At 33.6% G+C, this 23,912-nt stretch overlaps 1 protein-coding gene across 1 annotated transcript; it reads left to right on the top strand.

Annotated features, from left to right (window-relative positions):
- Positions 1 to 4,079: 4,079 nt before the first annotated feature.
- Positions 4,080 to 23,129, top strand: LOC109155698 (vinorine synthase-like). The gene is made up of 2 exons (XM_019303317.1): positions 4,080 to 4,901; positions 22,604 to 23,129. Exons 1-2 carry the CDS (start codon positions 4,120 to 4,122, stop codon positions 23,127 to 23,129), a joined length of 1,308 nt encoding a protein of 435 aa, XP_019158862.1. The 5' UTR covers positions 4,080 to 4,119.
- The last annotated feature ends 783 nt before the right edge of the window (positions 23,130 to 23,912 follow it).

The raw sequence follows: 23,912 nt of genomic DNA, 5'->3' as shown, positions 1-23,912 counted from the left end.
GAATTTATTGTTTCAGAACCTCTTGCCTCTGGAAGATTAACAACACGGAGCACTCCAACATTGATTCTATTCCAAATGAGTGTAGGATGAAGTTGACTACCAACAATTTCGTTGTGACTTCCTGCTACAACAATTAGACAATTATATTATTATTAAAATAAATATAGAAAAAAATAAAAGAGAAATAATTTAAAAAAATAAATATAGTGTCAACTATTATATAATAATAATGCATATTACATGTAAATTTATAAATTCGTTGTAATTGTCAATGCCTAACATCATTCTAGTTTATCCAGTTATTGTGCGTACCTTCTACAATGTGGGCACACCTCTCCTTAATGCATGTAAATAGTTGCTCAGAACCATTTCAATTGTCTCTATATTTGTATCCTGCAATATTTGCAAAAGATGTAGAAAAGAAATAAGAACAGAAATTAAGAATTATGCCATTGAAAAATGAAAGACACAATACAGAACTCACCCCAGTACAAAAAGGAAGAGTTATAATTTTTCTAGTCACTAATCCATTGTATTTATAGGTAGAGATAGAGAATGTGAGAATAAATTTCTTTTTATATTTTCAATCAATTTGCCTAATTTCTGTTTCCTTTTTTTCATTAGAATCCTTTTATATTTTCAATCAATTAATAATATCAATTTCCTTTTTTCAATTTATATTGACTGGATTTCACAATGGTATATTGGTATTGCATAATATTACCAATTAATAGCTTTTATAACATTTCCATTTTACATTTGCTTACCAAATAAGTTTTATTAATTTGACCAATAAAACATTTCATTAATTTGACTATAAAAGTTTGAGCGGGAAAATTACATAGGAGGATTTTACTTTTATATATATATAGATTACATACTCCATTATGCATGTTCAAATATTGTGTTGTCCCATTCATTAATACAGGTGTGTTTTATATAAATTTCGTTTGGAGTTTTACTACTTGGACTAGTAAAGTTAATTATGTAAAATTTAAAAAAAAAAATTTAAATTGATTGAGCAATTAAGCAATGCATCTCTCTCTCTCTCTCGCTCTCTCTCTCTCCCTCCCTCCCTCCCTCTCTCTCTCTGGGATTCTTGTAGATGAAATCATGAGATTGATTGCATCCTAAGCACCCAATCAATATAAATTAGTGGTTAAGATTTGTTTTTATTCCTCAATTAAATTAGGACATAATTATATTAATGTATAAGGGTGACACAGTAATTTAGTTTCTTGTTTTAATTGGATTATAATTGTCAAGCAATAATTTCCATAATTATAGGAATTATAAACAAGGTTGCAAAAATCGATAGGCGCCTGGGGACCGTCTAGGGCGCCTAGGGCGCCTAGAGCGCCTAGGCGGGCGCCTAGAGCGATTAATCGGCGCCTAGGGCGCCTAGGTGGTCGGCCGCCTAGCGCCTAGGCGCCGATTAATCGCCGCCTAGGCGCGACTTTTACAACACTGATTATAATCATGGTAGGTCTCCAAAAAAAAACAAAAACATTGATTTCAATCGTAGACAAAAAATGATGGTCGTATCGAAGAACGCAACAGTGAAAGACACAAATTCGGGTGATTTTTTTTTTTTTTTAATTTGTTTCTCCAACTTTTGATACTTGATAGACATAATGTAAACTTCACTAGGCAAAAATATGTACTTCAAATTAAAATAGCCATGTCTCAAGACTGGGATTCAGGATCGATTAGCCCAGACACCTTAGAGTTACACAGATAATGTGGCATAGTAGTCTGAACCATTGCGTTTGAGTCATCAAGTAACTATTGGTGACCCCAAATTAATGTGGAGTCCCCGGCCCGTTTCCAAACTTGCTCCTAACAACCTTGCAAATTATCTCATGAGCAGCAATAATACTTCTCCATTCGAAACTTATATTAGGCAGTTACCTAATGTAGCATCGATAAATTAAAAAAAGCTTTAGGAAAATATCTTGTCTTATAAAATCTGGGACGGGACACCAGAGATTGTGGATTTGTGAGGAACCTCCAAGCATGCTTACCTAACATTAAATGCACAAAGGTCCTTAAACCCTAATCTACCTACTTTCTTTGGGGCGCATAACTTGTCCCACGTCATCCAGTGTATACCTTTTCCATCAAGTGCAGGTAAGTGTTCCCGTGCAGTTGTGTGGTTGACGCACCTTAAGCACACAACAAAGCACCTTAAGAACACAAATCACGCACCTAAGGTTTTAAAATGGTTCACCTTAAGTTTCACACAACTGACGCACCTTAAGCATACAAATCACAAACCTTAAGAAGGAAAACAACACACCATAAGAAAAAAAATATCACGCACCTTAAGTTTCAACTACTCACATTAAGCAGAAAACCTACGCACTTAAGCACAAAAACCAAACACCTTAAATTTGACTTAGATGCAAAAATTACCAAATTGCTACTGCATTTTTTTTTTTTAATTTTGGTAATCCTAAACGTTGATTTAAGCAATATCAATGACTCTCCTTTCACCGCACTGGGCGCACCAACCGATCACATGCTCAAATACAACATTTTATATAAATAAATAAATAATTAATTAATTAAATTTTATTGGCCAGAGACTTTGTGATCGAGGGATATAATTATCATTTCCTTAAATGATTAGAATCCTAGTATATGGTATTGACTTTTTATACTTTAGTAAGTTAAGAAAGTATGTGTAAACAATATAATATTATATTGTGACAGAGAAAAATAAATAAATCTTATTGTATCGGTTGGTGTTCACCTGGCCTGTGTCCACTAGCGTGCCTGCATGAGCTCTCGATCCACAAAATGAGGGTTTTAATTATAATATTAATAAAGTATATCCTCACAATCTAGCCAATATGTAGTGTAGTCCATAAAGAAAAATAATTTATTTGGAAACCAAATCAGAATATTTTGATTTTAGTCCAGCATCCACGTTCACATAATTAATAATTGTTTATATATATATATATATATATATATATATATATATATATATATATATATATATATATATATTTTTTTTTTTTTTTTTTAATGCTACTGACTCTATTACATTATAGTATCTGTTTAAACATAGGGAAAGATCACTATATGCCATCTGAGCACAAAGTTCTTGACAATTATTGTTTACATTTAATCTGAATCTAAATCTAAATCTGATTTGAAAGTTATTTAAAAGTAATGGAATATATGAATAGTACTACATTGTAAATTCTAACAGAGTTAGTAGTACTCAAAAAAAAAAAAAGTAACGAATATACTCAGTGAAATATTAACAGGGCGTTTGGTTGGAGGGATTTTAAATTCCCTTCCCACTTAATTCTCACCTAATTCCAAATGCCATTAAATTCCGTAGTTTGGTTGGAGGGAATTGCAATTCCCCCATTTTCGCGATCATGGATTTAAAATCTCATGTCCCCCCCTGTGATTTTAATTCCTGGGAAAAAATAATAGTGATGAGTCAAAATTACCTCTTCATTTTTTAACCTAAAATTAATGTCTAACAACAATAATGGACATTTTTGACATTATACTACTTATTCCCTTTCAATTCCCATGTATACCAAACATGGAAATTGAAATTCCCAGTAATTCTATTCCTGTCAACCAAACACTAGAATTTAAATTCTCACTTTATTCTCAGTAATTCAACTCCCATGGAATTACAATTCATTTCCTACATAATTCCCCCCTCCAACCAAACGCCCTGTAAGAGTCTATGTCTTGTTTGAAGAAAGGGTAAAAGAATCATAATTTTAAGTTTATTCCTATCATTTAAGCTCTTTTTTCTTTAAAAAAAAAATTTATTAATCTCCTTTCGAACTCTAAGAAAATATTCACTAATTGCAGTGACTTCGACAGTATTATATTCTTTATTTTGACCGACCTATTTTACGAATAATCCTTAAGACAGTCTAAGATGAGAGTTACTCAAATATTATATATTATATATAGTTTTTGTAGTTGTAACATCAGCATTATCATATCATTATTACATCTCCCTACTCGCTCTATATAAACACAACACAACACAACACAACAAAGCGTCATATATTTGTGTGCACCAAATTAAAGTTGCTACCAATCAACCATACAAATTAAAGAAAGTTTAGACTTTTGATGATGGTGTTGAAAGTGGAATTACTTTCCGAAGAGATGATGATCAAGCCATCATCACCAACTCCACCTCACCTCAAAACCCTCAAACTATCCTTTATTGATCAAACCTCGCCACCCATTTTCCAGAATTACATCTTTTTCTTCAATCATGCTACTGCAGATTCATCACAACTGCTGAAGCAATCTTTATCGAAGGTCTTGACCCTGTTTTATCCCTTAGCTGGACGGATCAAAGGAAACGATTTCATTGATTGTAGTGATGATGGCGCGCTGTGGGTTGAAGCTCGCGTTCATGGCTTCCTCAAAGATGTGGTTGGAAATCCATTAATGGAGGAATTGGAAAAGTTTCTTCCCATAGAGACTCAAAATAATGGTAATAATGATAGTGAGTTATTGCTTGGTGTTCGAGTAAATTATTTTCTTGACGGCGGAATAGCCGTCGCGGTTTGCGTGTCGCACAAGATCGGCGATGGACTCTTTCTGATCAACTTTGTCAATGCATGGGCTGTCACCGCCCGAGAAGGAGACGCCACCGCCGGGAAAATCCCGCCGCCCAATTTCGGGTTGGTTTCGTCTCTCTTCCCGCCGACGACGATGGACCTGTCCCAGTTTGGATTCTCGCCGACCCTTGGCGTTGCGAGGGAAAAGATCGTCACCCGGCGCGTGGTGTTCGACAAAGAAAAGCTGGCAGCTCTGAAGAAATCTGCGGCGGCCGAGTCGTCGAGAGTGGGAAACCCCACTCGCGTGGAGGCCCTCTCCGCATTCATGTGGAAGCAGTTCAGGTATTGGCCGGAGTTTATCTTTTTTAAAAGAGCAAATACCAATTTTGGTCCCACGAATATTAACAAAATGACAATTTTGGTCCACATGTTAATTCATACAAATTTTCATTCACAACTATTATTTTAGTGTCCACATTCATTACGTCGGTCACCCATTCGTTTAAAAGTAGGCATGCGAAAATATGAAATTATTAAGGGTATTTTCAAATTAAGATCTCAATTTGAACATGAATAAAGCGATTTAAGCCCTAAGATCGATCACGATTCATAATTCTCCTCAAATTAAGATAATAGTTGTGAATGAAACGAATGGGTGACCGACGTAATGAATGTGGACACTAAAATAATAGTTGTGAATGAAAATTTGTATGAATTAACATGTGGACCAAAATTGTCATTTTGTTAATATTCGTGGGACCAAATAATTGCTCAAATTAATAGCTAATGTGTAGATGTACGCATGCAGTGTTGTAACTTTGGAAATTTTATTTATCATTGTTCAGTATTTTTATAAATTAGGCAAATGTGCCCGTTCTGTAGCAACTCAGTTATAAGAATGAATTGATATCCTAATTCATTTGTATGGAAAATATATTTTTTGTCTAGATATATAGCAATTTTTCTATTAAAAAAAAACATAATATCACCCGTTATATTTACACATTATTGAAACCTCTTTGTAGACGACATTTGTAGTGGCAACACAATCTTGTCCATCCTCGTCTAGAGCTAACACCTTCAGTCCATCCGGACGGGTGACTCGGGTGAAAATATATAATGGTAGAATATCACTTAATTAGTGATCGTATTATATTTTCAATCAATTAGTAATACCAAATTCATTTTAAGCCAATTATTCTTTATTTTTTATTTTCAGTCAATTAGAATATATTGAAGTATGACTTTCTAACATACAACATACGGAGTACAACATAAATATTAATATTAATTGATATTAATTTAATATCATTAAAATACGTTGTTGTTTGAAAATGTAAAAATGCAATACCTTGGAGTCATGAAATCAGTGCTGGGTGGTTGACGACTATGTGTTGATATTCTTTGGACAAATAACAACACATCAACCAGAGTCTTATAGAACAACCTTATAGAACTTTTCATTGTCCTGGGAGATAGATCAGAGGTAGTGACAAAATTTGATTCCATTAGTAAACAATAAAGAGAAAGTTGAGAACTAACAGAAGAAAAAAAAATTAAAAGTATATAATCGTAGAAAATCAGTAAGTTCGTGATCATTTTATATTTTATTTTCAGTCAAATATTTGTTTTAATACATATGAATTAGTTTATACTATAATTATTAATATAATTGCTGATTATATTTCCAGTCAATTATTAATAATAGATACCTTTTCCAATTTACTTATACTATTGTTAATCCGTTTCATTTTCGAAATAGTTAATTGGGGATCATTTTTAATTTTTAGTCAATTATTAATATTCATTTCCTTTTTCAATTGTCATATAATTAACACAGTCATTGAATAACGTAGTAACAATATTCTCTGTGCCAGTCCATGACTATTTTCTTTGGGAAATCAATGAGCTCGGATCCATATGTATCCCATATAATACATATACTATAGTTAATATATTTTCTTTTCAAAATAGTTAATCGGGAAATATTTAAAATTTTGAGTCAAATAATAATATTCATTCAGTTTCAATTGGCATAATTTCTCAGCCATTTTTAATCTCAGCTAATTATTCGTTAATACATATAAATTAGTTAATTATTAATAACATATTCTTTTTTTAAAAAAAGTATTTCTAGTCAATTATTAATAATAGATTCCTTTTCCAATTTACCTGTACTATAGTTAATCCGTTTCTTTTTTGAAATAGTTAAGGGATCATTTTTAATTTTCAGTCATTTATTAATATTCATTATATTTTTAATTGACATATAATTAACATAGTCATGCAATAATGTAGTAACAATATTCTATGTGCAAAGTTTTCTCAAAATAGTTTGCCCATTGCAGGACTACTTTTCTATGAGAAACAGTCGTTATATCGTGCACCGCGGTGCATAATCGATTATGCACCGCGCGTCAAAACGGCGCCATTTCTGCAGTTATAACGGAGTGACACTACAATGTGTCTAAACCGAGACTGTCTTACGTATTATTTTTATATTATCAAATGAAACTGCAGTTATATCAAAATGATACTGTAACTGTGGTGAAATGAAACTACAGTATATATAAAATGAAACTGAATAACATTTCACATATTTGAGTGTATATTGTACAATGAAGCTGTAATTATATTGAAATGATCATGTAGTTGTGTTTTAATGAAACTATAGTGTATATAAAATAAAATAAAATAACATTTTCACATATTTGAGTGTTTAAATATTGAATGAAACTGTAGTTATATCGAAATGAAACTGTAGTTGTGTTGAACTGAAACTGCAGTGTATACAAAATGAAAAACTGAAGAACAAAGTTATTTTTTGCAAAGATTTTGTTTCTTTTCATTAAATAAAACGACGTCGTTTTGATGCGCGATGCATAATCGATTATGCACCGTGGTGCACGATATAATTTGCCTCTGAGAAATTAATGAGCTCGGATTCATATGTATCCCATATAATACCTATACTATAGTTAATTGGTTTCCTATTCAAAATAGTTAATCGGTGATCATTTTTAATTTTTATTTTTTAATCTATTATTATTATTATTATTATTATTATTATTATTATTATTATTATTATTATTATTATTATTATTATTATTATTTATTTCCCATTCCAAAAAAATTATTATTTATTATTTTTTTAATTGGCCTAATTTTCGTATCAAATGTTGATCTCAATCAATTATTTTTTTGTTACTACATATCAATTAGTTAATTATTAATAATAGATTATCTTTTTAATATTTCCAGTAGTTAATTCGTTTCCTTTTCAAAATAGTTAATATGTTGATCATTTTAAATTTTCAGTGAATTATTAATATTCATTTGTTTTCTAAATTGGTATAATTTGTGTGTCATTTATGTTCTCAATCAATTATTTTTTTAATTCATGTCAATTAGTTAATTATTAATAACAAATTGTTTTTTAAATATTTCCAGTCAAATATTAAAAACAGATTCCTTTTCCAATTTACATATATTATTGTTTGGACGGTTTGGCCATTTCCTTTTTCATTTCAGTTAATTTGGAATCATTTTTTATTTTCAATCAATTATTAACATTCATTTCCTTTTTCAATTGGCTTAATTTCCGTGCAATTTTTATTCTTAATCAGTTATTCTTTTTAAATACATATCAATTAGTCAATTAGTTAACAGATCTACCATCCTTAGCATCACATTGCTTGTTACGCTCCAAAGTTCCAATAGTACTTTCAATCACCTCGCAATCCAGAAAGTCCTAAAATTTCAAGAATAGTCAAATAACTAAATAAAGTTGAAAAAAAATGTTAGTGACAAAATAACTTTATATTTTAATTTGAGGATTATATTTTAATTTTATTAAATTTTAAATAAACATTACCATAAGTATATTTAGTAATTTATCATATATAAATTTCTTACTTTAATAATATTAATCATATCATAATATATGCTATTAATAAAAATAAAATCCTTCCTGCATAACGCACAAGATTTTAGATTTGTCAAACTGATTTCTTAGGTGCAACTATAGTTTTAAGAGCGGATTTCTGACAACAATAATTTCACCATTAGATACCTGTCACTACTTAAAGCACAACCCACAATTTTTATTTTTTTTAAACATTGAATGGAACAAATAATCCATACTCTAAAAACAAATTAAAAAAAAAATAATGATTTTTATAAAAATCTAATTACAGGAAATTAAATTTATGTCAATAAAAGAATACAACAGTAAATGGTACTTTCAAGCATGCACATACAGAGATATTTTAATCAACCGACCTTTAATTCTTCATCAGAATTAGAAGAAGTATTTTCATCAGATGAAGAAGAACAACTTTCCACCACCTTCTTTTGAATCTTGCCATTAACCTCTTCTTTTTTTTACTGTATTCCGATCCTATCATGCTTCTCTCTCTATATGTTTACATATAGAGAGAATTCGTCCCTCTCCAAATTTTATCAACTTGGTGAGTAAGGAACTCTACTGTTTCCCGGTCGATCTCTCTAGATCCGTATCTTTTCCACAAATAAACAAAAAAAAAAAATTGTTTTATCTTATGAACAACTTTTCTTGTTTAAAAATGCACAAAAAAAAAAACACAAAACTCAAAACGAAAAATAAAATACTAAGATAATAAAAACCTCACCAATGCAAATCGCGTATCAACCTTTGTCTCTCTCCATGCAACTCGTCATCTGCTGCAACGCTAAAAGCAAGATGAATTAAAGGCAGAAAAACAATAGCGCAGAAGGAACGACGTCGCACAAGATATACACGAAATGATAGTAGAAGAAATCTAAGAAAAAAAACATACATGGCAGAAGTTCATCCTGCCCTCTCTCAACTCCAAGGGACACGATAGAGACGCCAGGCGGAGGGAATGGCGGAGGGTCTCAGACCAAATATAAGCGGTGCCATTGTAGACATAGATGGTGGTTGTTCTCTCCAAAAAGTTCAGAAGAGAATTGCGGAATATATAATATGTAATAATAATTGATTGCTAATTTTACAAAAATATATATGGTTAATTAATAAAATTAATTATTTGACTAAAATAATTTCTAGTAAAATACTAAACGTATTATTCTGCTTAATATACCATCTTAATATGCATATATGGTAAATATGCAATCTAATCTAATATATGTTATGCACAGATTTATAGTAACCTAATTTATATTTAATTAAGATAATTAGTCATACACTACTACTTATTATTCACACAGAATTTTCTTTACATATTAGTAATAAATACATACACGGATATGAATAATATATAATATATAATTTCTATAATTAATTAAATTAATATATTACATAAATGCCCCTAAGTTTTGGGGGGAAAATTTGGGAAGGAGGATTTTACTTTTATATATAGATAGATAGAATAGATTGTGTGATCCAATTAGACTTATTTTGTTTGAATAAAATTAAATATGAAATACGCATAATTATAAAATGTATGTATGGTAGTTATCCCAGTTTTTCATATTTTAGTATTTTATGTGGGTTTTCCTTTTCTATTTATTAATGAGAATGTAGTTCTTGCATTTTCAGTGTTCTTTCCCGTTCTATTTTTTTTGTCTTTCATTCTTCGACGTATAATTCCAGTAAAATTATCACCAAATATTAAGCTACAGAAGGCACTTGCTGCAACTTTGTTAGGTGCGACGGTGTAGTCAATTGCAAGTCATTAGATTAGATAAATTCAATGAATCACATTCATAAAGGCTTCTCCAATATTTTCGCGCACGCGCGAACTGCAAGGCTAATTAAAGTCGTCATTGGGCACCAGAATAAGACAAATCATAGTGTTGTGTGTTTTATGTTCGTTATTGGTGCATTATTAACCTTACTCTAGTGTATTTATGGATTCGTGTTGGTGCCAAGTTTAGGTGCGGCCGCGCCTTCCCGTGCGGTCAGTGCGACCGCACTAATAGTTATACAAATATACACCATCCATGTTAGAAAATGCACACCAAAAAAGATGCATAAATTATGTACGCATCACCAAAACGCACCATTAGGTATGAATAAAAGCACCACACAGTGTTGAGAAATACACCATTGGGGGTGGTGAGTTATATGGTGTATTTTTTGAGTGTGTTGTGTGTTTTTTGGTGTATTTTTGCATTTCGTTGTTGTGCTTTTTCCTAACATTATTGGTGCCTTTTGTTAACACAGTTGGTGTATTCTGTCAAGCGACCACTATAAATGGCCACTATAATTACCATAACACCCCCCACTTACTAGAACGCGCATTAAAAAAAAAAAAACGCTTGTCTGGAAGAAAGTATTATTCAAAAGTTTTGTTCTAGCGGGTCTGATCTGAACCACCCATCATGATCAGTTCAAAAGTTTTGTTCTTCTTGAGGGTCTAAACCACCCATCAGTCCAAAAGTTGTCTCACAGAGAAGGTGCCCGAAGAAGAAACACGACGCACATTAAGCACAAAACTCACGAATTTGATCACTGTTTTCTTTCTGTGTAGCCATTTACAGAGCTCTGTGTGTGTTATTGTGCATTTGTAGACAACACAATTTGTGCTCCACAAAACGCTCGTGTGCATTCGTTTGTTGCCCATTTGTGCATTGTTTTGTTGCATATGTGGACATTTTTTTGTTGCACATGTGTACAATCTTTTTGCGTAGCCATTTATAAATTTATGTGTGTGTTATTGTGCATTTGAAGACATCATAGCTTGTGTTTCACAAATCATTTTATTGCAGCATGTGAGCTTAAACCACAAGGAAAATGTCAAGCACGTGACCTAAGTTTTGAGTTTGGGAGCAGGGAGCTTGACACCCAGGCCAAAACTATACTACGTGCTACCAATAATATTATATTGTGCGATCCAATTAGACTTATTTTGTTTGAATAAAATTAAATATGAAATACGCATAATTATAAGATGTATGGTCGTTGTCCCAGTTTTTCATATTTTAGTGTTAGTTGTATGTGGGTTTTCCATTTCTATTTATTAATGAGAATGTAGTTCTTGTATTTTCCAATGTTCTTTCCCATTCTATTTTTTTTTTTTTGTCTTTCATTCTTCGACGTATAATTACAGTAAAATTATCACGAAAGATTAAGCTACAGAAGGTGCACTTTTAATAACTTTAAATTAATATAATGAATTTCAGGATGAAAGGTATATATAATATTGGGTGATGTTATAAATTCAAACCATAGGGACATACTCCATTATGCATGTCCAAATATTGTGTTGTCCCATTCACTAATACTTTTTTTGAAAGTGTTTTATATAAATTTCGTTTGGAGTTTTACAACATCGGCTAATAAGGTATGTAAAATTTATGAAATTATTTTAAATTTGTTGAATAGTGAGCTATGCGTTAGACTCTATTCATAACATCATTTTTAAAGTCATTTAAATATATTTGTTAACGAATGATCAAAAATGGTCATATCACAATAATGTTAAGACCAACGCAGATATTCTGAAAATAAATAAAGACTAAAAGTTGAATGACACATATAAATCTAAGACAAAAAAAATAAATGGCATTAGCAAGTTAGTTAGGATTATTTTTTATAAATTGGCATTGTACGATTGTTACAACATCATTTTCAATCTTCAATTACTTATTTCTCTTGTAATAGCAATTGCACAATTCTTAAAGCAACATTCTTGTCTTTTATCCATTTATTCTATCCTTTAATTATAAGATTTGTTAATTCGGGCCACCTGAGTTAATTAAATCCATCAATATATATATAAAAGAAACGGATCGAATGAGTATTTGCGGCCAAGAGAGAAATACGAACCCATCACAGTCGTCCATCTAAATAAATCTAACAAATTAGAAACACTTTTAAATTTTATTTTAAATTATCATACATTATTTTGTATTAAGTACTGAATTTAAAATGTAGTTATGGGGCAGCTGACCCCCCTCCCCCACCCCTCTATATATATGTATGCATTTATGTATATATATATAGCATTAAATGTTATATAAATACTATACTTATGATAAAATTGACAATGACAATATTTTAAGTAGTTTAGTTGGTTGAACTCCAAATTAGATGTTAAGAAGTCTATGTCATAGGTTCAAACCTCGTAAGCAACACTTCTCCTTATCTTCCCTTATTTTATCTTTTTCACATTTTCACTCCACTCATGCATATTTTTTGCTCCGACCCTTGCTCCGACCCTAACTATCATTTAATCTATCAAAAATATTTTATTGTAATTTATAATGTGTTCTGTAGTTTAACATTATTATGACTGTTTGATATTTTGTCATTGACATTTCTAATTTCATTTAATCTTCACCCTTACTTTGACTGTTTGATATTTTATTATTGACATTTCTAATTTCATTTAATCTTCGCCCTTACTTAAACAATTTTTTGAATCCGCCCCGAACAATAAAGAACACTTCTTTTCACTATGTCCCAAATCATTAATACGCGTATACGACACTCCAAAACTGCTAAATTTTTCTCACACTTTATTAAAAGATATTTATCCATAATAGAAGTGTCAAATAATGCTCAAATACAACATTTTATATAATTAATTAATTAATTAATTAAATCTTATTGTATCAGTTGTTGTTCATCACCTGTCTCCACTAGCGTGCCTGCATGTGCTCTTTTGACTTTTTGTGTACGATTGTGAGATTTCAATTTTTTATTTATATATTTAATTCTCGATGCAGCACGTCAAGCGGTTTTAATTATAATTTTAATAAAGTTACAATATATAGCACATCCCCACAGGCCTGCCAATATGTAGTGTAGCTAGTCCATAAAGAAAAATAATTTATTTGGAAACCAAATCATAATATTGGGACTTTAGTCCAGCGTAGCATCCACGTTCACATAATTAATAATTAATCATTGTTTATATTTAATCTAAATTTAAATCTAGTGAAATATTAAGAGCCTATGTCCTATATGAAAGAAATATGGTGGCCTCAGTTGTTGAAACTTAATGTGTATCCGTCTAAAGTTTTAAGTGCGTCGTTTTCATTCTTAAGGTGCGTTGTTTTCCTTCTTAAGGTACATCGGTCTAAAACTTTAGGTACGGTATTTTCTTTCTTGAGGTGATGCATTGTTTTCCTTCCTAAGTATTTTGTTCTCCTAAGTATTACATTTTCATTTTTATTGATCCATTTCACGAATAAGGATCCGTGAGACGGTGCTATATGAGAGTCTCTCAAATATTATATTACACAGAGTGGTTTTTCTGATTGTAACATCAGCATCATCATAACATTATTACCTCTCCCTACCCACTCTATATAAACACAACACATTAAGTTTGTGCACCAAATTAAAGTAGCTACCAATCAACCATACAAAGAGAGTTAGCACTAACATATATAGTTTTGAGGATGGTGTTGAAAGTGGAATTACTTTCCAAAGAGATAATGATCAAGCCATCATCACCAACTCCACCTCACCTCAAAACCCTCAAACTATCCTTTATTGATCATGATGAAATAAGGCATAATTCATTCATCTCCAAGTGTCTCAGCTCATCCAATTCATCTGCTTCTACTCTGCTTGCTTTGTTTGTTTTTTAGTCATTAAGGGCATGTTAGTCTTTTCACCTTCATGGCAGTTATAACTGCCGGTTCATGTAGCTTGGTGGTCCACAGCTTTCTTTTCCCTTCTTCTTCTTCATATGTAAACAGCTTTGAGCTTCAAGCTTTTTTGTGAGTTCAATGGCACATTTCCAGTTTCTCTTCTAAGCTTTGAAGTTTTCCAACATGGTATCAGAGCGCCACCGGAGTTACGCCGCAGCAGTCACGGCGGAGACTGAAACCGGTGATGAGAATGACGGCGATCAAGCTGCTTCGTCCGAGCATGTTCCGATCAACCCTAGTCCTGTTCAGCATGTGGAAGAGCTCCACGATCCTATGTACCTACACGTAACGGAGAATCCTAACCTCGTGCTTGTATCTCCTCCATTGTCAGAAATCAATTATGCAACATGGAGCAGGTCAATGAGAATTGCACTTGAGGTTAAAAACAAATACGGATTTGTTGATGGAAGCATAACAAGTCCTGGAGAGTCTGATCCGAGGTATCCGACCTGGAGAAGGTGTAATAATATCGTGTGCTCCTGGCTGTTCAAATCGCTCAGTCCTACGATTGCAGAGGGAGTGTTGTACTTTGAAGTTGCAGCTGAAATCTGGAGCGTTCTTAAGAGCAGATACTCTCAAGTTGATGCTCACAGAATTGCAGAACTGCAGAACGAGATTTACAGATCTACTCAAGGTAGCCTTTCAATTAACGAGTATTTTACTAAGTCTAATGCTCTATGGGTCCAAATGAATGCCATGAGGCCTATCCCTAAATGTGAGTGTGTACCGAGGTGTTCCTGTGCACTTACCAGCAAAATTCAGAAGGAGAAACAGGAGGATCAGATCATTCGATTCTTGGAAGGACTGAATGAAGAATATGAAAATATTAAGTCTGGAATTTTGGTTATGGATCCTATTCCTAGTATGGAAAAGGTCCTCAATATGGCACTTAAGATGGAGAGGAAGCTTAGAAACTCTGGCATGAAGAATGTTGATTTGGTTCAATCTAATTCTATTCAGACCACAACAACACAGAATGCAGATGATCAATCAGTTGTGGCTGCTGCAACTTCCTTTAAGCAAAAGAAATTCAACAGTAATTCTGGGAAGAATGTTCCTAAGTGTACGTTCTGTGGAAAGCTAGGGCACACCATTGAGAAATGTTACAAGAAACATGGTTTTCCCCCAGGATGGATTCCAGGTTATAAGTCCAGAGACAAACAATCTCAGGACTCTCAGCCTGCTTTTGTAAACCAAGTTGGAGATGTAGGCCTCACTGCTGATCAATTTCAGAGGCTTGTGACCTTATTGCAGAACCAAGGCCAAGGAAGCTATTCATCCAATAATGCTGCTGTGACTTTGTCCAACATTGGAACTAATCCAGATTCCAGAAAAAATGCAGAGAGACATACTGAAGGCAAGTTCATTCTTAATCCCCATGTTAATACTGTCTTGAATTCTGTTGATATTTGGATCCTAGATTCTGGTGCAACTGACCACATTACCTGTTCCCTGGATTACTTTGAGTCTTATTATGATGTTCATGGGGTATTGGTGAAGCTACCTAATGGGGAAACAGTTAATGTTACACACATGGGAGATATTAGACTTCACATGGATATAATGTTGAAAAATGTGTTGTTTATTCCATCTTTTTCTTTCAATATTGTCTCTGCTAGCAAACTAGCAAGAGAGTCAGGCTATGAGATTGTCATTGGGGCTGATTATTGTAATATTCAGGGCCATCTTGGGATGGTGGATGGTTTTGCTAAAGAGAAGGGAGGATTGTACCTGGTCTCCAATCCCCCAATCAGAAAGAGAGCTCATCCAATTCATTCTGATAGCAGCTCCATTGAGATGACTTGTAGTAGTTCTTCTGCTGAGATATGGCATAATAGGTTGGGTCACTACCCAATGAATAAGATGCAAATGTTGAAAGGAGTGAGAGTTTCACCTTGTACTATTCCTGAAACTCCTTGTGATACATGTTATTTTGCCAAACATAAGAAGGCTTCCTTTCCTCTTAGTAGTAGCAAATCAAAGAAGTGTTTTGATCTAATTCATATGGATATTTGGGGCCCCTTCTCTGTGGCCTCTCTTAATGGAGAACACTATTTTTTAACCATTGTTGATGATTATAGTAGATATACTTGGTTGCATTTAATGAGACAGAAATCAGAAACCAGAACCATATTCCACAACTTCTATAACTATGTTCTAACTCATTTTGGTGACAAGATTAAAACTGTTAGAACTGACAATGGGAATGAGTTTCTGATGCAAGCTTTCTTTAATGAGAAAGGGGTGGTCCATCAAAGGTCATGTGTACACACTCCTCAGCAGAATGGGGTAGTGGAAAGGAAGCACCAACATGTTTTGAATGTAGCTAGGGCCTTAAAGTTTCAGTCTGGTCTTAATGACAGTTTTTGGGCACACTGTGTTTTGCATGCCTCTTTTCTCATAAACAGGTTGCCCACTGAAGTCTTGGATGGACAGTCTCCCTTCCAGATGTTGCACAAAAGAAATGTTGATTACAGTCTTTTGAGATCCTTTGGGTGCCTATGCTTTGCAGCCACTATTTCACAAGGAAGGAACAAAATGCAGACAAGAGCCAAGAAATGCATTTTCTTGGGGTTTCCTGCTAATATAAAGGGATATATGGTTTTTGATATAACTGATAGAACTGTTTTTGTCTCCAGGAATGTGGTTTTCCATGAGCATATTTTTCCCTACAAGGGACAACACTCAGGGACTGGTATTGATAATGCCACTTCAGATATCCCTGATCCTTCACTTCCTTTGATTCCAACATATATTGAAGCAGATTATAATGTGTCAGATCAAGTTGGGAGACATAATAACAGAAAGGTGATCAAAGATACCTTGTTGAATGATCACCCTATAGAAATACAGCCTGAGCAACAATCCACTCCAGACATCCATGTTGAACTCTCCCAGTCTAGGGATTACTCCATTGATCATGGTCATGCCCATGTCACACAGCCACATTCTGAGGATGATCTCAGAGACACTGATGATCAAGTTACTCAGCAGCAACTTAGGAGGTCTGTGAGATCAAGAAATCTTCCCTCAAAACTACAGGACTATGTGTGCCAGATTGCCACATCTGAGAACTTTAATACCAAATCTCTCAAAACATCCCCTCATTCTATAGGGAAGTTTATTTCTTATCAAAATTTACCCTTGGCTCATAGAATATGTGCAGCTGCTATTTCCTCCTCTGAAGAGCCACAGTCCTATCAGGAAGCAGTAATGCACTTGGAATGGAGACAAGCCATGGAAGCTGAGATACAAGCTCTGAATCAGAATAAAACTTGGATATTAACAGATTTACCAGCTGGTAAATCTCCTATTGGTTGTAGGTGGGTATATAAAGTAAAGCATAGGGCAGATGGTTCCATAGAAAGGTACAAGGCAAGGCTAGTTGCTAAGGGCTATACTCAACAACTAGGTGTTGACTACATTGAGACCTTTTCTCCTGTGGCTAGAATGACAACAATCAAAGCCTTTCTAGCTGTGGCTGCCATTAAAGCTTGGAACATTCAGCAACTTGATATTAATAATGCCTTTCTACATGGAGATTTAGAAGAGGAAGTGTATATGTTGTTGCCTCCTGGCTTTAAGAATGGTAAGCCAAATCAGGTTTGCAAGTTAATGAGATCTTTATATGGTCTTAAACAGGCAAGTAGACAGTGGAATGCCAAGTTAACTAAAGCCTTACAGGTACATGGCTTTCAACAATCAGCTGCTGATCCTTCTTTGTTTACTAGACAAACAGGAACCTCTTTCACTGCCCTATTGGTGTATGTTGATGATATCCTGCTAGCAGGAACAGATTCCACTCAAATTGATGAATTAAAGCAGTCCTTGGATAAAGAATTCAAGATCAAAGACTTGGGGCATTTGAACTACTTCCTAGGCATTGAGGCTTTCAGAACTGATGCTGGAATCAACATTTGCCAGAGGAAGTATGCTATGGAGATCTTGAAAGAATATGGCTTTCTGGAAGCCAAACCAGCTAAAACTCCTGCTGTCACAGGTCTAAAACTGACTAATTGTGATGGAGTTCCCCTTGCTCAACCTGAAGTTTTTAGAAGATTGGTTGGGAAGCTCTTGTATTTAACAAATACTAGACCTGATATTTCATATGCAGTTCAACAATTGAGTCAGTTTGTGGAGAAGCCTAGAGATGTTCATATGAGAGTAGCTCATAGGGTATTGAGATATCTAAAAGGGGCACCTGGAAAAGGCTTATTCTATTCATCTAAAACACCTATGAAGCTGCAAGGATTTTCAGACTCAGACTGGGCAACCTGTGTGGATAGCAGAAGATCTGTGACTGGATATTGTATATATCTTGGGAGTTCTTTGATTTCTTGGAAAACTAAGAAGCAAGCCACAGTCTCTAGATCATCTTCTGAGGCAGAATACAGAGCTTTGGCTTCTACAACATGTGAAATACAATGGTTATTGTTCCTGTTAGCAGACCTGAAGGCAGAAACCACTACCCCAGTAACTTTGTATTGTGACAATAATTCTGCTATTGCTATTGGTGAGAATTTTGTCTTCCATGAACGTACTAAACATATTGAGATTGATTGTCATGTGGTTAGGCAAAAGATTAATGAAGGAATCATCAAACTTCTTGCTGTCTCTTCACAAAACCAGACTGCAGATGGCTTCACAAAAGCATTGGCTAAGCCCTTGTTTGATAAGTTTCATGATAAGCTGGGCCTTCAAGATCTTCATGCTCCAGCTTACGGGGGGGTGATGAAATAAGGCATAATTCATTCATCTCCAAGTGTCTCAGCTCATCCAATTCATCTGCTTCTACTCTGCTTGCTTTGTTTGTTTTTTAGTCATTAAGGGCATGTTAGTCTTTTCACCTTCATGGCAGTTATAACTGCCGGTTCATGTAGCTTGGTGGTCCACAGCTTTCTTTTCCCTTCTTCTTCTTCATATGTAAACAGCTTTGAGCTTCAAGCTTTTTTGTGAGTTCAATGGCACATTTCCAGTTTCTCTTCTAAGCTTTGAAGTTTTCCAACATGATCAAATCTCACCGCCCCTTTTCATCCCTCTCATCTTCTTCTTCCATCAGGTAGCAGATGGTGAAGATGATCATGGCCGTTCATCACAACTGCTAAAGCAATCTTTATCAAAGGTCTTAACCCTGTTTTATCCCTTAGCTGGACGGATCAAAGGAAACGATTTCATTGATTGTAGTGATGATGGCGCGCTGTGGGTTGAAGCCCGCGTTCATGGCTTCCTCAAAGATGTGGTTGAGAATCCACTAATGGAGGAATTAGAAAAGTTTCTCCCCGTAGAGCCTTATAGTGATGATGTGATACGTCCTTAATTGTAATTATGTAGTTTAATTAGGAAGAATTAATTATATTTATAGAATTAGTATGATAATTAGGATGGTACAACTTAATTAGTGAGAGAGAAATATTCTGTTATTCCAGTCTTTTATATTGAAGAGTTCTTCATTCTCTTCCGTTATATTATTTTACTTTTGGAGTTAGTAATTTAGTAACTTAATTATTGTGTTTTTCTTTTGGAGTTACCGTAACTCGAATACGGATTGGAGCCAGAAGCCTGCTCGAAAGGTTTCTTCCGTTACGTACTAAATTTCTGTACGTAACATTGATGCTTTCATTGAGAGGATTTGTGGATGCATCACGTAACAATTGGTGTTTTCATTGATTCCATTGGTGAGAGTATTCTTTATCTTTATTTTTTGTTATTATTGTTATTTTATTTATTAGCCACATTCCTTTGAAATTTTATATAAAAAAAAAAGTGAAAAAAAGAAGAAGAAGAAGAAAACTCGTCAAAAAAAAAAAAGAGAAAAAAATTGAGAAAAAAAAAAAGAAGCGGCAGAAAGGAAAAAAAAAAAACAAAGAAGAAGATATTTTATTATTTTTATTATTATGAAAAATATTATTCATCGTTGCTTATTGATTTCTGTACACCAAGTATGGTATCCGATCGATGATTTTGTATTGTATGAGATTTTTTCTACGAATGGAACTGTGCAATATATTCATATTTTAAAAGATAATGATCACACCTTCCAAGCTTTGGTATGGTTTGATTCTATTGTGGATTCAATTGTAGCCAAACAAGCATTCCATGGACAAAATATTTATGAAGGGTATTGCACTATGAATATAGAATTTCCTGATGCAAAATTAATCATGGCTACTTGTGGGGAAGTAGATCATCAAACTCCCACTCTTCATGTGGAAGTTGATGCGGAAGTGATAATCGAAAAAGGGATTGGTGATAATGTGGTTGACATGAGTTCTTATGCAATTGTTGATGAGGACTATACTAATCAAGAAGAAATTCAAAATTTTACGGAGGAGGTAGATCTTGCACCAAATACTATGGGGGAACACAACACGGTTCGAATGGATTCTCCCCAAATTGAAGCACCAATCAACGATAAAGTAGCAACTACAATTGTGCATATCAAGTCTCCCCAATTGTTTCAAGAATCAATTTTCACATCATTAGTGCCTTTGGAGGAAAATTTCATCCACGCTGCAGTAGAAATGATACCTAAATTGGCCCAAATCATGACACAAACAAGGACTATTACAGGGCAATCCAGTGAACATGTTGTTTATGATGTCCATGTTTGGCAAATCAATCAACCAGTATCAAGGCATGGATATGCTCATTTCCTTACCTACACCTTGAGGACAAGGTGACTTTTGAAGGGGTGGAGAGTGATACGTCCTTAATTGTAATTATGTAGTTTAATTAGGAAGAATTAATTATATTTATAGAATTAGTATGATAATTAGGATGGTACAACTTAATTAGTGAGAGAGAAATATTCTGTTATTCCAGTCTTTTATATTGAAGAGTTCTTCATTCTCTTCCGTTATATTATTTTACTTTTGGAGTTAGTAATTTAGTAACTTAATTATTGTGTTTTTCTTTTGGAGTTACCGTAACTCGAATACGGATTGGAGCCAGAAGCCTGCTCGAAAGGTTTCTTCCGTTGCGTACTAAATTTCAGTACGTAACATGATGATAGTGAGTTAATTCTTGGTGTTCAAGTAAATCATTTTCTTGACGGCGGAATAGCCATCGGGGTTTGCATGTCGCACAAGATCGCCGATGGGCTCTCTTTCATCAACTTCGTCAATGCATGGGCCGTCACCGCCCGCGAAGGCGACGCGGCCAAGATCTCGCCGCCGAATTTCGGGTTGGTGACGTCTCTCTTCCCGCCAACCACGACGGACCTGTCCGGATTGCCTACCTTAGGCTTGATAAGGGAAAAGGTCGTCACCAGGCGCGTGGTGTTCGATAAAGAAAAGCTAGCAGCTCTGAAGAAATCTGCGGCGGCAGAGTCGGGAGTGGAAAACCCCACACGCGTGGAGGTCCTCTCCGCCTTCTTGTGGAAGCATTATATGTAAGATTTTTTCTAATAATATACATTATGTCTCTGTTTGGCAGAGCTTATAGTTTATAGTTTATTTTAAGCTACTAATAAGCTATAAGCTCTGTTTGGTAATGTTATCTAAATAAGTTTCTAGCTTAAAATAAAAGCTTATTTTGAAACGCTACTTTAGATAGCGTTTCAAAATAAGCTCGTAGCCTCCTAATTTTTTGTTTTTATCTTTATCTTTATTATTTTAAAAAAATAACATAATGTACCTTTTTTAATTAAAACCTTTAGGTAGCGTTTCAAAATAAACTCCTAGCTTCCTAACTTTTTTTTTTCCATCTTTATCCTTATTATTTTTAAAAAAATAACATAATGTACCCTTCCTAATTAAAACTTTTAGGTAGCGTTTCAAAATAAGCTCCTAGCTTCCTAACTTTTTTTTTTTTTTTTTTCATCTTTATCCTTATTATTTTAAAGAAATGACATAATGTACCATTCTCAATTAAAACACTTTTCTCTTCTCCTTTATCTGCAACTTTTACCGCAAATATTATTATTATTATTATTATTATTATTATTATTATTATTATTATTATTATTATTATTATTATTATATTATAAATTATTATTATTATTATTATTATTATTATTATTATTATTGTTGTTGTTGTTGTTGTTGTTGTTATGATATTTGCAACAATATTGCTACTTTATTATGAGATGCTAGATCATGATTATGCTAATAGTTTTATTTCAAAATATTAATTTCTTTTTAAAGACAAAATGTTAAATTTTAACATGTAAACAAACTAATTTAAATTTTATAAAAATATATTTTTTTAGTCTTTTTACATCTATCAGCTTATCAAAAAGCTAATTTTACCAAACACTTTCAATCATAATAGCTAGTTTAACAGCTTTTCAATTTTCAACTCTCAGCTTATACCTTTTTAGCTAGGTTTGCAAACAGAGCCTATATATTATATATAAAGCCCTTAATTATGTGGTGAGTAGTTTGGTTGTACAAATGAATTGACGTCTGTAATTCCAGGGAGGCGAGTAGAAAAAAATCCCAAGACGCTTCCATGAAGAAAACGTTATGGGCCGCCCAAGGCGTGAACCTCCGTGCGAGGATGAAACCGGCGCTTCCGGAAGCGACGTTCGGGAACCTATGGAGTCTGGCAAATACTACGGAAACAAGCCCAGACGACGATCTGGTGTTTCAACTGAGAACTTCCATAAGGGAAACCAACGCGGAATACGTAGAAGCTTTGCAAAACGAAAAAGGGCATTCGGAATATCTCCGTAAATGGCATGAACGTTTAACCGGCGAAGTGAAAGCTGATGAGATCTTGGAATTTAGTAGCTGGTGCAGGTTTCCAATCTACGAGGTAGATTTCGGTTGGGGAAGGCCGGTTAGGGCATGCACAACAACTTTTCCGTGCAAGAATTTGATTATATTGATGAGCACCCAATGTGGGGATGGGATTGAAGCTTGGATTAACATGGGTGAAGAAGATGATGATATATATATGGGTATGGGAGCAGGGTTGTGTGATCCAATTAGGCTTATTTAATTTGAAATATTTATATGTTTCTAGATCAGTGAATAAGTGTGTTCAGACTTTGGCTAGGACGGTTCCTAGCAAACTGATCCTTGGTGTTAGATTTCTTCTATTCCTACTTGTATTGCTTCGTTGATTTAATAAAATGTTTGCATTTGGTTTTCAAGAAAGAAAATGAAATACTTATAATTATAAGATGCACCAACGATTTACTATGTGTAATTTGTTATAAATATTTATTTTATGTATGGTCGTTATCCTTTTTTTTTTTTTTTTTTTTTTTTTTTTTTTTTTTTTTTTTTTTTTAAATTTAAGTGTTGTATGTGGGTTTGACTTTTTGAATTTATTAATGAAAATGTTGTTTTTGCATTTTCTAATAGTGTTCCTTCCCATTCTATTTTTCTCTCTCTTTTACTCTTCAATGTATAATTACAGTAAAATTATCACATAAGATTGAACGAACTACAAAAGGTGAAGTTTTAACAATTCTAAATTATTCAATTTCAGGTTGAAAAGTATATAGTGGGTGATGTTATAAATTCAAACCACAGGTACAACATACTCTATCCATTATGCATGTATTTCCAAATATTGTGTTGTCCCATTCATTAATGTAGGTGTGTTTTATATAAATTTTGTTTGGAGTTTTACTACATCCTCGTAAAATTTATAAAATTATTTTAAATTAGTTGATTGAATACTAATTATACCTCATACTCTATTTAATTTATAATGTCATTTACACATTTTTGTTGACGGATGACAAAAAAAGGGGTCATGCTTGCCACAATAATG

Source organism: Ipomoea nil, unplaced genomic scaffold, assembly GCF_001879475.1.
Source record: "Ipomoea nil cultivar Tokyo-kokei standard unplaced genomic scaffold, Asagao_1.1 scaffold2704, whole genome shotgun sequence".
Lineage (NCBI taxonomy): Eukaryota > Viridiplantae > Streptophyta > Magnoliopsida > Solanales > Convolvulaceae > Ipomoea > Ipomoea nil.
This window is presented reverse-complemented; position numbering and strand designations above follow the sequence as displayed.

What these genes read in the sequence shown, in the direction of transcription:
- LOC109155698 (XM_019303317.1), top strand. Translation starts at nt 4,120, where the DNA reads ATGATGGTGTTGAAAGTGGAATTACTTTCCGAAGAGATGATGATCAAG. An exon ending in TTCATGTGGAAGCAGTTCAG is followed by an intron (nt 4,902 to 22,603) that starts GTATTGGCCGGA and finishes CTGTAATTCCAG; the next exon opens with GGAGGCGAGTAGAAAAAAAT.